Source organism: Phyllostomus discolor, chromosome 6 (assembly GCF_004126475.2).
Source record: "Phyllostomus discolor isolate MPI-MPIP mPhyDis1 chromosome 6, mPhyDis1.pri.v3, whole genome shotgun sequence".
Lineage (NCBI taxonomy): Eukaryota > Metazoa > Chordata > Mammalia > Chiroptera > Phyllostomidae > Phyllostomus > Phyllostomus discolor.
In genome coordinates, this window is record NC_040908.2 from 136336740 (window position 1) to 136349569 (window position 12830).

At 45.1% G+C, this 12830-nt stretch overlaps 1 protein-coding gene and 1 pseudogene across 1 annotated transcript; both read right to left on the minus strand.

Moving 5' to 3' along the window:
- Positions 1–1823: 1823 nt before the first annotated feature.
- On the minus strand, positions 1824–3233 carry LOC114498976 (mas-related G-protein coupled receptor member X2-like). Its single transcript, XM_028514956.2, has one exon. It carries the CDS (start codon positions 3197–3199, stop codon positions 2153–2155), a length of 1047 nt encoding a protein of 348 aa, XP_028370757.1. The 5' UTR covers positions 3200–3233; the 3' UTR covers positions 1824–2152.
- An 8016-nt stretch (positions 3234–11249) lies between these two features.
- On the minus strand, positions 11250–12007 carry LOC114498977 (annotated as a pseudogene).
- Between the last annotated feature and the right edge of the window lie 823 nt (positions 12008–12830).

The following is a 12830-nucleotide window of genomic DNA, read 5'->3' on the forward strand; positions in this document are numbered from 1 at the left end:
ATTATAATGGCAGATGCATGATGTTTTACATTTGTCAAATCCACCAAACTGTGCAATACAAAGAGAGGATGCTAATAGAAAGTATAAACTTCAGTCTATAAAATGTATCCATATGGGTACATCCATTTAAATAGATGAGCCACGTTTGTGGGAGATGTGAGTAATAAGAGAATCTGTGTGGGAAATTGAGGTTGGGGAGAGGGATTGTGTAGAAACCCTCTGTACTTCCTCTGCAATTTTTCTTTAAATCTAAAAGTGCTCAAAAATATAAAATATTAAAATGAATAGGCAAAGCAGTAACTGGATCAATATTTACAATACAAATAACTAATCAAGGACTCATTCTGAATATATAAGAACTTCCACAAATAAATGAAAAAAGGTAACACGCTAAAAATGGGAAAACTTAAACAGACACTTCAAAAAATAGAAGTTGCTAATAGGCTCATGAGAAGATGGTCAATCATTAGTCATTTAGGAAATGCAAACTAAACCACAAGCAGATACCACTCTGGGTCCATCTGGATGAGTGAGAGTCAGACTGGCAATACATGTTTGCGGGGAGCTCTTGGGGCAGCTGGAACTTGTGTATGTTGGTGGTGAGGATGTGAAATGGCACAAGTGCTCTGGAAAAGAGTTTGGCTATTTCTCAGAGTTTATGATGCATCCTTGTATGACCCAATATTTTCTGTTCAGGTTATTTATCCAAGAAATAAAAATATTTGTCCAGAAAAAGACTTGATTAAGTATGTTCACAGCAGCCATGCTCACAATAGCCCAGGATGGAATGCTACCCGTGTGTCTGTCAAGAGAAGAATAACCTGTGGTGCACACATGCAATGACACAGCACTCAGATGCACAAAGGGATGGACTACTGACCTATGTGTGCAACGACATGGGTAAACCCTACAATACTATTCTGAGCAAAAGAAGGAAGGAACAAAAAGTACAATTTTTCATCTTAACCATATGAAGTCAAAGGTCAGGCAAATGAACTCTTGGTGACAGCAGTAGGAGCAAATGCTGCCTGTGGGGCAGGAGGAGTGACTGGGAGGGACATGAGAGAACCTTCTGAGGAGATGAAACTATATCTTGACCTGGGCTCTGAGTCACGTGGGTGTGTTCACCACCAGGTTCATTGACCTCATGGTCTGTGTGATCATCCTTTGTTAATTAAAGCTGTATCAAAAGTAGAAGATTTTAGAAGATGCTAAATTTAAACTTCTGTTTATTTAGAGAATATGTGACTCAAAATTACTGTAATCAGATTAATAAATGCTGAGAGCTCTTTGAAATAAAAGGCAAATGTGACCTAGATCCTGTCCTCAGGGAACATAGAGTTGAATAATATCTCTTGTAAACTGGCCATGAAGGATTAGAGAGCGCCCAGGGAGGGAGAGTTGAAGCAAAGGCAAAGGGCTGGAACGAGGAGAATGTGAGATTCTCACAGAGATTATGTAAAGGAAACACAAGTAGACAACGTATCTCAATCTTAAATATGTCCTGATGCTGATTTACCTAGTTATAGAGGTAAATTTCATACCGCCTAGTTTGAAAATGGTAGAACAATGAACTTAAAGCTGGTGGCTCAAATCTGGCTAATGGGGATTAAGCACAGACTGACTCGAAAATTATCTTTTGCTCCTTAATTAATTTGTTTATTCAATCAACTTTTATTATGCTAGGGAGCTACTCTAAGGCCTGCCAAAATCAAACTGCTGCACTAGTGCTCAACTGAACTTTAATTCTTTTAATTTGTAGAGACAGATTGCAGGGGAATAACCACAGAAGCCTGTCAAAATGTAATGTTCCTATAGTTTCCATCAAGTGCCATGATGAAAGAAATTCAGACTTTCCTGCACTGCTCTCCTCTGGTGCTGAGGGGGGGATTCTACAGAAGAGGGTGCAGTCCTGCACTCAGAGTTGGCAAAGCCCCATGGGGACGGGGGGAGGGCCCTGCGGGAGGCTGTCCTTCAGCCTGTGCTCTCATGTTTGCATAAAGGGACTGTCTTAAACCTCAAGAGTGGGACCATTATGTTAACTGTTTTAATTCCAGAACCAGAGGAAAAACATGTTAAGAAAACCTTCCAAACTGATGGGGACAAAGTCATATCTCAAAGTGACATCAGCTGAACACAACAAGACTCTGAATCAGGACACCAGACTGCTCCCCGACATGTCCAAGGGTTCCTGAGGGAGGCTTCCTCCATGTTCATCCACCTCAGGGGTGTCCTGCAGAGCCCTCTGGAGAACCAGCCTCAGGGTCTGTCCCTTCCACCATTGCTGCCTAAAGGAGCCAACAAAAAAGTAAATGACGGGGTTGGCACAACTGTTGACACAGGACAAAAGAAAGACAATCAGGTAAACATGAAATAAGGCATCAATATCCTCTTGCAACCAGACTAAGAGGAACCAGTGGATGCCAAAGGGCAGGCCGCAGCAGAGGAAGACCAGCACTGTGAGCCCAACAGTCACGAAGAGCCTGGTCAGGTGCACTCGTGAAGAGCCACACAGCAGCTTGGTCAGCAGGGCCAGGCTGGACCCACAGAGAATCACAAACAGCAAAATCAGCCAGGTGACAATGATGCAATCAAATGTCTGACACCAAAAGTGATGTAAATTCCTATTCAGGAAGCCACAGTAGCTCCCTTCCAGGATGCTCAGCAGCAGGGACAGGGCCCAGAGCAGGGCACACATGACAGCTGACATGTGTCTGGGGCGGCGGCAGCGGTACCAGATGGGCCACAGGATGGACAGGCAGCGCTCCGTGCTGATGGCACTGAGAAAACTCAGGCCTGTGATGTAGGAAAAGATCGATGCAGTGACGAAAAAGTCCGGGAAGGACTTGGAGATGGAATAGAAGAACTTGATGAGTGTCTCCAGGGCATGCAAAATAGAGCATAAGAGTAAGATGAAGTCAGCTCCTGCGAGGTTGAAGATGTAGACGGAGAAGGCGTTCCTCCTCATGCGGAAACCCAGGAGCCAGAGCACAGTGGCGTTTCCTGCCAGGCCAACCAGGGCAGTGATGAAGATCGGCACATACCAAATCAGATCTTTTGAATCAAGTTCAGTTAAGGCGTGGTCACTTTCATTCATGGGCCCCAGTGTGGTCCCCCAGGCTGTGATGGATGTTTCTGAGGTCAGAAACCCTCCACTGGCACCGCTGGAACACAAACAAGACTTGAGCACCTCGTACATGATCACTGAGTCTCGTGGTCACCCTGCTCCTGGGAACTACTGTCTGTGCTACATGCCGAGGAGGGAGATGAGCTTTGTAGCAGTGAATAAGTCACCAAAGATTTTACAGCCGTGGAGCCCTGAAGGTGAATTCAAACCCAGTTCTCTCTGACTGTTAGAATCAGGGCTCTTTCTACTACAACACAGACCCTCTACTGAGTGGGCATATTCTGTGGTCCAAACGCCTCCAGGCACAGCCCTAGGCCATGTCGTGTCTGCAGGAGGCAGGAGGAGGAAAGCCTGCACAGGTTGTGTGGGATGACAAGAGGTCTCTGATCTCAGCACTACTCCTGCCCTGGGACTGAGATTTCTGGTAAAGGGCTGGGAGTTGGAAGCCCTAGATGTGACCTCTGGGCTATCTTAGTGACTGAGATGTCCATCCCCCATAAAGGAGAGCATGGTTTAGGGTTATAAGTCGTACACAACCTCTTGGTATGAGGGGTGTGGGTGTGGCCAGGCCTCTTGTGCTAGAGGCGGCCGAGTGTGTCATCTTCATGAAGAAGACAGGAAGCGCTGCTGTTCAGTGGTGTGTCCAGCTATGTGCACCACACAGGTTACATCACTCTGACAATGGGTTTCTTCTTAGAGCCGCAAAAATCGTAAACATAAAATACTTATCAATCACCTTGTCCTCCCACCTTGTTAAGTGAAACCTGCATTGCATTCTCAAGGCATTTATGGTGATGGTGTGAGATTATTCCAAAGAAGTGATGCCCAGTAGAGGTGCAAAGAGTCAAACAAAGAAGCTGAGGAGATCCAGTGAGAACCTGAGACAATCATCCTGCAAGAGAGAGAGAGAGAGAGAGAGACAGAGAGAGAGACAGAGAGAGAGACAGACCAAGGAAAATGAAGAGATTGAGAAACGAGATGGATTTGTTTTCTTTTACCATCAAATATCATTTCTATCTCCTCTACCCTCCTCTGCGTCATGGGGGGACCAGCCTGTTTCCCTCACCACTGTGCTCCCTTTCCCTCTGGCTCCTGGCTGCTCTCAGGAAAGGGAGACATTGACAGGTGATTGGAGGGCAGGAGGAGGGTGACTGTGGTTGTGACTCCCTGGCTGTCAGCTTCAGGCTGTCAGTTGCCCAAGGTGGTGTTATTCTGCCAAACCCTAGTCCTTGTCTGGTGGCTTTTCTTATGGTCACAGTGACACCCGTAGCTACAGCCACAGCTGTCCCTGAGTTCTGCTAACTTGTCCTTCCCTTTAACCTTCAGGATGTGCAAGTACAACAGCTCCTAAGTATGATGTATGTTGGGGGCCTCCACACCTTTTATCGATTTTCCCTAGCCCTGCTCACACCTTCACATACAGTCCCTTCATCACACTCTTCTCGGTAACCTCATTATGTTGTGCCCTGTGTATTCTCTTGGGATGAACCAGATAGAAGGACACACACACACACACACACACACACACACAGAGAACAATGAAAAAAACTCCCAATCCTTTGAACAGTAAGCTAATCTATGAGACCTGAGGTTATTAAAACTATTTCGTTTTGAAAGCAACGTCAGTGAGGCAGAGAGGACCTGGTGGGCCCCGTGTGGATCTCCCATGGTCTATGCCACCAGCACCCAAAGCTTCCCTGAGCGGGCTTCCTGTCTCTGGATTCTCGCTGATGGATCCCATGGCTCCCTGTGTCCCCCACCCAAGGTGCAGCCGTGAGCCTGTGGACTCAGAGGAACTAAACAAAGCTGCAATTGAAAGAAGGTAGTTCAGAGCTGACTCTTACCTTACTGCCATTTTGAAGTTGAGGGTGAGAGTAGACAAAGGAGAGCTTCCCAGGGAGTGCCGAAAACCAGAGGATGCTCTTCCAGCCTCTGGATAGGAGGTGCCTGCAGGAGCAGGAGTGAACCCTGAAGATCAGAAGAGGCTTATCAAGAAGCTGCACAGCCCCTGTGATTTCCTGCACCAGGGGCACTGGCAGATGAGATTCTGGAGATTAAGAGAAGGGCCTCATGGGATATTTCTTATTTGACCAGATTCCAATGACTTATCTCTTCCTCTCTGCATCTTACCCACTCTGGTCCCCCTCCCTGTGAGGGGTGGCTGCCCTGGAGCCAGCTGCTGTCCCCTGTGAGCCTGTGCAGGAAGCCCACCCACCAGACATTTTATCCTCCATAGCTGAAGAAGAGTTTGCTTGGCATTCAGACCCCTGCATGGCCTGGCTTATCTGGCATATTACATTTACTCAAAGACGTATTGTACACACATGACTTTATTTCAGAGGGCAGCAGAGTGTATAAAATCAAATGTGAAGGTTTTCCTAAACTTGTTCACTAGAGCAACTGATGTGTTCAATTCCCATTTCTCATTCTTTTACAAGTTATTTTATAGCTTAGCATAATGAAACCACATTTCCAGTTTTGATTTATCAATGTCAACAACTGTGTATATTGTATTTCCTTATAAAGATAAGGAATTTAGCACACCACATGCACACCACACACACCGTTCTCTCCCTACTCATCATGTTTGTTAGGTAAAGTATTTTCAGATGATCTGGGGAGAACTAGGACTTTCGGCCTTAGTCTCAGTGACTTCCTTTCATGTGCCCATGCTTCAGCCAAATTGAGTTACATGGCATTTCTTTTAATAACTTAGGATTGGAGAAGGTCTTTCTTTTTAAAAAATTTTTTAAAATGTGTGGTGGTTTTTTTCTGTTTTCTTTTTCTTTTTTTTTTTTTTTTTGTATTTTAGTGTAAGGGGAAGAGAGGGAGAAAGAGAGAGAGATAAATATTTACGTAAGTCGTGGCTGGTGTAGCTCAGTGGATTGAGCACTGGCCTGTGTACCAAAAGGTCACTGGTTCAATTCCCAGTCAGGGCACATGCCTGGGTTGTAGGCCAGGTCCCCAGTAAGGAATGTGGGACAGACAACCACACATTGTAGTTTCTGTCCCTCTCTTTCTCCCTTCCCTTCTATCTAAAAATAAATATATAAAATCTAAAAAAATTGATGCACAACCAAGGAGCCATGCCAGTCAAGGCAGGAGAAGGTCTTTCTAACTGTGACACAAAACTCAGTAACCGTAAGTGAAAAAACTATGAAAAATTGAAAATAAGTTTTCTACATAGGAAAGGCACCATTAGCAGGTCAAATAACAAACTGGAAAATATTTATAATGGATATTTTGGACAAATTAATAATAGAATGTATAGTATATCTATCTATATCTATATCTGTCTTGTAAACATTACTCAGAAAGATTCTTAACAACAATAAGGAAATGACCACCTTGGTTCCTAGGTAACCTATGTTTCTTAAACATGACAAAAAATGCTAAAATATCCATGTGATGACACAGGGTAATTGAAACTCCACTGAGATATTTTCTCCCTTAGATTTTCATATATCTCATTAGCCTAATCCCCTGTGTTCAGGAGTCTCATGAGGAAAGTAGCACTATTCCATGAACAGCCATCCCAAGCAAAACTTTTCCTGAAAAGGGAATCTGCTCACGTTAGGCTCTTTACACTGAGCCCCATTAGTAGGAGATGCTGCCACAACCCTGCAAATTTAGTAAGCAGCCATTAAAATCTTCATCTCACCAGAAAAAGGTCTCCATTCTTCCCACTTTTAGAAGGTTTCATCAAAAAAGTGTGAGAAGATGATGGCATAGGTAAAAACAGCTTACCTCCTTGCACAACCATATCAAAATTACAACTATAGCACAACCATCATTCAAAACTGTCAGGAATTGAGATGAATGGAAGACCAACAAATATGGAAATAAGAATCCACATTGAGACTGGTAGGAGAGGTAGAGACCATGGAACAGGCTGTTTCCCCAACCACATGTGGTGGGTAAAAATTGGGAGGGATATCTCAGAAATGAGGGGTCCCAGCCCCACATCAAGACCCCAGCCCAGGGTTTCAGTGCCGGGAAGATAAATGTTCATAATTTCTGGCCATAAAAACCAGTGGTGAGTCAAACTGTGACAGACAAATTGCTAGAGTCTCAGACAGTTCCTTTTAAGGGGCCCATGCACAGGCTTACTTAGACCCTCTCCCTCTGATCTCCAGCATGGGGGCAGCAGCTAGAAAGACAAGAGAGATATGCAGGGAGAACTGAATTGTCCAGCATCAGGGCAAGAGCTAGGCAAAAGCCTTCTTCCAGACAGAAGTGCTGGCAAAGGTCATTGTTCCTTTTCTGAACCATCCCCCACACAGAGCCAGCAGGCAGGTGCCATATCTGAGATCCCATCAACCTGGCTCACACTATTTGTTTCACCCTAGTAATTCTGGAGACCTGGCCCCATCCCATTTTCAGGCTCACCCAAGCTGTTATGGTGAATACCATATGAATAGCTTGTCTTGGCCCATCCTCTAGATTTCCCAAAAATTCTCTAAAACAAGCAGCATCCAGCTTCAGCAAGTCCTGTACCTCTCTCTAAGTCACCCCAGGCTTTGCACTAGCAGCAGCCAGTCTTGTTCACAGCTTGGCCTCTCCTGGGCACCTGCAAGCCCAGCACAAGTAGCAGCCATCTGCAGATCATTTTGTAGATAATGCTGTGTGACCCTGGACAGAACACAGACAGTGACTAACCTTGGATTTACCAACAGCATTTATGACTCAACTACAACAGGTGGGTGTACAGAGCCCACACAATGAGCACATGTTGTGTACCTAGGTTGGGTAATAGGGGAAACTGTACCACTGGACCCTACAGGACATCTACTACAGTAAGCCCTCTATCAAGCCAGTGGAGATTTAGTAGCTCTACCTAATACGTACAAACACAGGGAGGCTGTCAAAATGAGGAGAAAAAGAAACATGGCCCAGATGAAACAATGGAACAAAACTCTAGAAAAAGAACTAAATAAAATGGAGAAAAAGCAATCTATCAGATACAGAGTTCAAAACACTGGTTAAAAGGATGCTCAAGGTTCTTAGTGAGGACCTCAACAGCATAAAAAACATCCAGTCAAAAATGAAGGATATACTAATTGAATAAAGAACAAATTACAGGAAATCAACAGTCAAGTGGATGAAGCTGAGAGTGAAATTAGCGATTTGGAACATAAAAAATAATCAATAGAAAGAGCAGGAAGAAAAGACAATTAAAAAAATGAGGATAATATAAAGAGCCCCAGGGAGAACTTCAAGTGTACCAACATTGATATTAGGGGTGCTGGAAGGAGAAGAGAAAAAGCAAGAAATTGGTAACCTATTTGAAAAAAATAATGAAAAGTAAACTTCCCTAACTTGGTGAAGGCAACTGGCATACAAGTCCAGGAAGTACAGATAGTCCCAGACAAGATGGATGCAAAGAGGCCCATTCCGAGACACATCATAATTAAAATGCCAAAGGTTAAAGACAAAGAGAAATTCTTAAAAGCAGCAGGAAGAATAGCAGTTAGTTGCCTGCAAGGGAGCCTCCAAAAGACTGTCAGCTGACTTATCAAAAGAAACTGTGTAGGTGGGAAGGCATTGACAAGATATATTCAAAGTCATGAAAAGTAAGGACCTATGACCAAGATTACTCTACCCAAAGCTATCATTTAGAATCAAAGGACAGATGAAGAGCCTCCCAGGCAAGAAAAAGCTAAAGGAGTTCATCATCACCAAATCAGAATTACATGAAATGTTAAAGGATCTTCTTTAAGAAGAAGATAAAAAATATGAACAATGAATTGGCAGTAAATACATACCTATCAACAATCGAATCTAAAAAACAAACAAGCAGAACAGAAACAGACTCATAGATACAGAGAACATTTTGATGGTTACCAGGTGGAAGGGGTTTGGGGGAATGGGTGAAAAAGGTGAAGGGATTCAGAAGTACAAATTGGTAGTTACAGGATAGTTGTCGGGATGTAGAGGAAAGCATAGGGAATAGAGTAGCCAAAAAACATGTATGTAGGACCCATGGACACAGTGTGGAAATTGGGGGAATGGGGGCAGCTGGGTGGAGGCCAACAAAGGGGGAAAACTTGGCACAAGTATAATAGGACAAACAATAAAATATAATTTTAAAAATGGGAGCAGAATAGGAAGTTCTACACTGACCAGAATACCCATGGGTTCTACAGAGCATGTTTTTTCTCAGGTAGTCAGGAAGTTTTACACCATGAGGCTGTGTTCCAGGCAATTGCCATAGCTATTTAACATACCTTTGTAAAATCTAAGGACGGTTAGTATTGTTAACCTGTAAAGGAGTTTACTTCTAACACATTTATGCAGATTAAGAGAACTTGCCCTTTCCAAGCTGATGTAGCCATGATCTTGCCTTTGTGTGAAGAAAAATGTGTCCCCTCCTTCCTGCACAGCCCTGCACCTGGACACAAGAATTAGCCAGCCCATTGTATATCAGCCCCTCCCCCTTCTCTGCTTTTGTTTCATTCAGTAAACAAACTGTGCAACTGTCCCCAGGAACCTGCCCTCCTCATGAACAGCACAAAGACATTAGAAAGCCTCAACCTCTGTTTCCTTCCTCCTAACTTAGTTTGCTCTCAGATTGAATTTTGGGTTTGTTCCACCCCGAGAAATGAACCCCTTGTTATTGTTTTAAATAGTCAGTGTTTGTTCAAATGTATTCTTGAGATCACCAGTGTTTTCGCCCACCTTCCCATTTCACATTTCATATCCTCTGTTCCTCAAACATATTCTTTTTAAAAGATAAATGATTTTTATTTGAAAAATGCCAAGTGTAAGGGAAAAAAAAAAGCCCTGATCATCGTGGCTGAGTTTGTTGGGCATTGTCTTGCAAACTGAAAGTTCACCCTTTCCATTCCAGGTTGCCTGGGTTGCAGGTTCAGTCTCCTGATGGGGCAAAAACAGTAGGTAACTGATAGATGTTTCTCTCTCACATTGATGTTTCTCTCCCTCCGTTTTTCCCTCCTTCCCCTCACTCTAAAAATAAATAGATAAAATCTTTACAAAAAGATCTCTTTTATTCTTCTGCACAGTATTTCATTGAGATGATGCCAGGAGGCTCCATGCTGCTCAGACAGAGCAGCAGAGAGGATCCAGATGGTACGTCATCTAGAACTGGCTTCTGTGTATCTATCCTATATACGCAAGTCAGCAGTACCTCTCCCCATCACCCACAGAACCCACCCAACTTGGGTAAGCAGGCAGGAGCTGCAGCAGCTGTCCCACCTGGGTCCAGTCACCCTATGAACAGAGCAAGTGTCGTAGCCTTTCCCCAGAAAGTTACCAAGTCCAAGGAGGAAAAGGAGTAAAGAAATCTATGGAGGCTGCTGTAGAAGCTTGGAGCTGGAAGGGAACCATGTGTATATAATGTTGACATCCAGGTTAGAATGTGCATTTTTCAAAAAGAAAAGAAAAAACAGGAAAAATAATTTGAAAACAAAACTTTTAAATATTATATCAGTATAATCTTTTTGTATACTACCATGCCAACTGTACACACATTTAGTTTTTTCTGTTGATTTCCATTGTTTGTGCTTTTTTTTGCACGTGAGGTCTTGGCTTTGAAACAGTTAAGTAAAACCAAAAAGGAAGACCAGAAATAGGGTAGGTGGCTCAGTGGTTGGCCCTGTAGCTTCTTCCATGGCACCTTTCATAAGAAGGATGGGGAAGGGGGTGTGGTGGGGGAGAAAAATAGGGAACCAGACTCAGGCAGATTTTTTGAGAAACTGCAGGTAAAGAGGCAAGTTCAAGTACTTCTCCCAGCACAGCTGGAGCACCCACAGAAGACAGAAGAGTCGAAAGAGGTGATGGACTAAAATGGTACTAGTCCTATCCTACCTCAAGCCATTTTCTCCCAGCCCAACCCACCATTGCATTCAGCAGAAGTTGTGGTGAAGGGGGCAGTTCCATGGCAGAGTTCTCTCACACTCCCACTTCCCCCAGCCCTGGGGGTTTTTCAGAGTCCAGCAATGCTGGCTGGACACCTGTGAGAAGGAAAGAACATCCATGAGGACCTGAGGCCAGGAGAGGAGTTTCTTCCCCTTGTTCCAGGCATTCTAGAATGAGCTGTAAATGTTCCTGCATCAAGGACTGTCCTACTTGGTGAGAAGTGTCACTGGTACAGAAACCTCCCCTCCCTGGAGTGTCTGACAGGAAGAGGACCTGATGGAAAAGCTTCTATTTGCTGGACTGGCGACAGGCTGTGGAGGTGGATCTCAGATGCTTCCTGGGCCGGCAGGACATCTTGTATCCATGGATGATACTGGATTTCTCCAAAGAGGGCAGATAAGGTGGTCTGAGGGCCAAGCACCATCTAACATGCTGACACTCCGAAGAGACCCTCTGCCTGAAGAAAAGTTGGCCCCTGATGAACTCCTCATCCTGTTCAAAAGGAGTATCTCCACAGACCACGATGCACAGCAGGATCCCCAGAGACCAGACTGCCACCAACGTGCCTGGTAGCGAGGATAGCAAATCTGCTCTGGAGAATTGTACACTCTGGTCCCATCAAAGCCCGTGTAAATGTGCCCTTGAGCAGTGCCCCTGAGCTCTCGTGATTAAGGTCGGTCAGGATGTTCTCATCCCTGATGTCCTGGTGGAGCACCCCATCATTGTGGCAGTGCCACTTGCCCTCCTGCCACCTGCCAGAAGCAGCTATGGGCCAGCTCCTCCTGCAGGGTCCCCCTTTCCGTGGTAAAGTCGAAGAGGACTTGCACTGGCTTGGACCTCTCTAGGATCAGGGAGAAACCCTGGGGCCTCTCAAACCAGGCCAGGAGCCTAATGACACCCAAGAGGCCCGAGCTCACCCTCTTCAGCAGGACCACTTCCATGGGCGCTCAGGTTCTATTGTGCAGCTCTCCCCAGGTGGAAATCTGGTCCTTTTCTCCAGGTGCTTGAGGGCCCTGACAGGCTGTCAGCAACACTGCTGCATAAGTAGATGGAGCTCACGTGCCGCTGCCCAGTAGTGGGCCAATTGGTACTGCGACTCCAGGGGCCCCTTTTCCTTGCAGGGTACTGCACACATGGGGGCAAGAAGAGTTGATTTGGGACAGATCATCCCAACCTCCAGTGACTGCATCCAGAAGAGCTGCAGCAGGAGACGGAGATGGGGCTCACGCAGAAGGCTGAGGGCTAGTCACAGGACAACTGGGTGCACTGCCAGGACTGGCAACTGGTGGACCCATGGCTGGAGTGGATGACTTGTGGGACTCTTGCGGTAGGGCTGAGGCACAGGGAGCTTGTAGCTGCTGCTGCTGCTGCTGCTGCTGACACTCGGTCCAGCCACCTTGGAGAAAGGACTCAGGGACATGGGCAACAGTGTGGTGACTGCTGGAGGTGTTGGGGGGTGGGCAGGGGTAAGGGTGCTAAAGGGTAATGGAAAAATACAATAAAGATTCAATTAAAAAACCATATTCTTCAGCTTTTTTTCTTGACTCTTCAGGTGGTGAGTGGTCCAGTTTTTCTCTGCCTGAAAATGTCATAGTTTTTGTTCATTTTCTAAAGATGTTCTTTTCAGATACAGCTTGTTAGGGAGACAGTTTCATTCCTCCTGTGCATTGAAGACCCGCATCTTTGGTTGTGAGACTGGCCAACAGCCAAGCTTCCGCTCCTGTTCTCTTTCCCAGACCTTTCCTCTTCCTCTGGCACAGTGCACTTTCACCTTTATGTGTGTGGTCACTTTGTTTTCACATCACGTTTAGGACTTGTGGAGTTT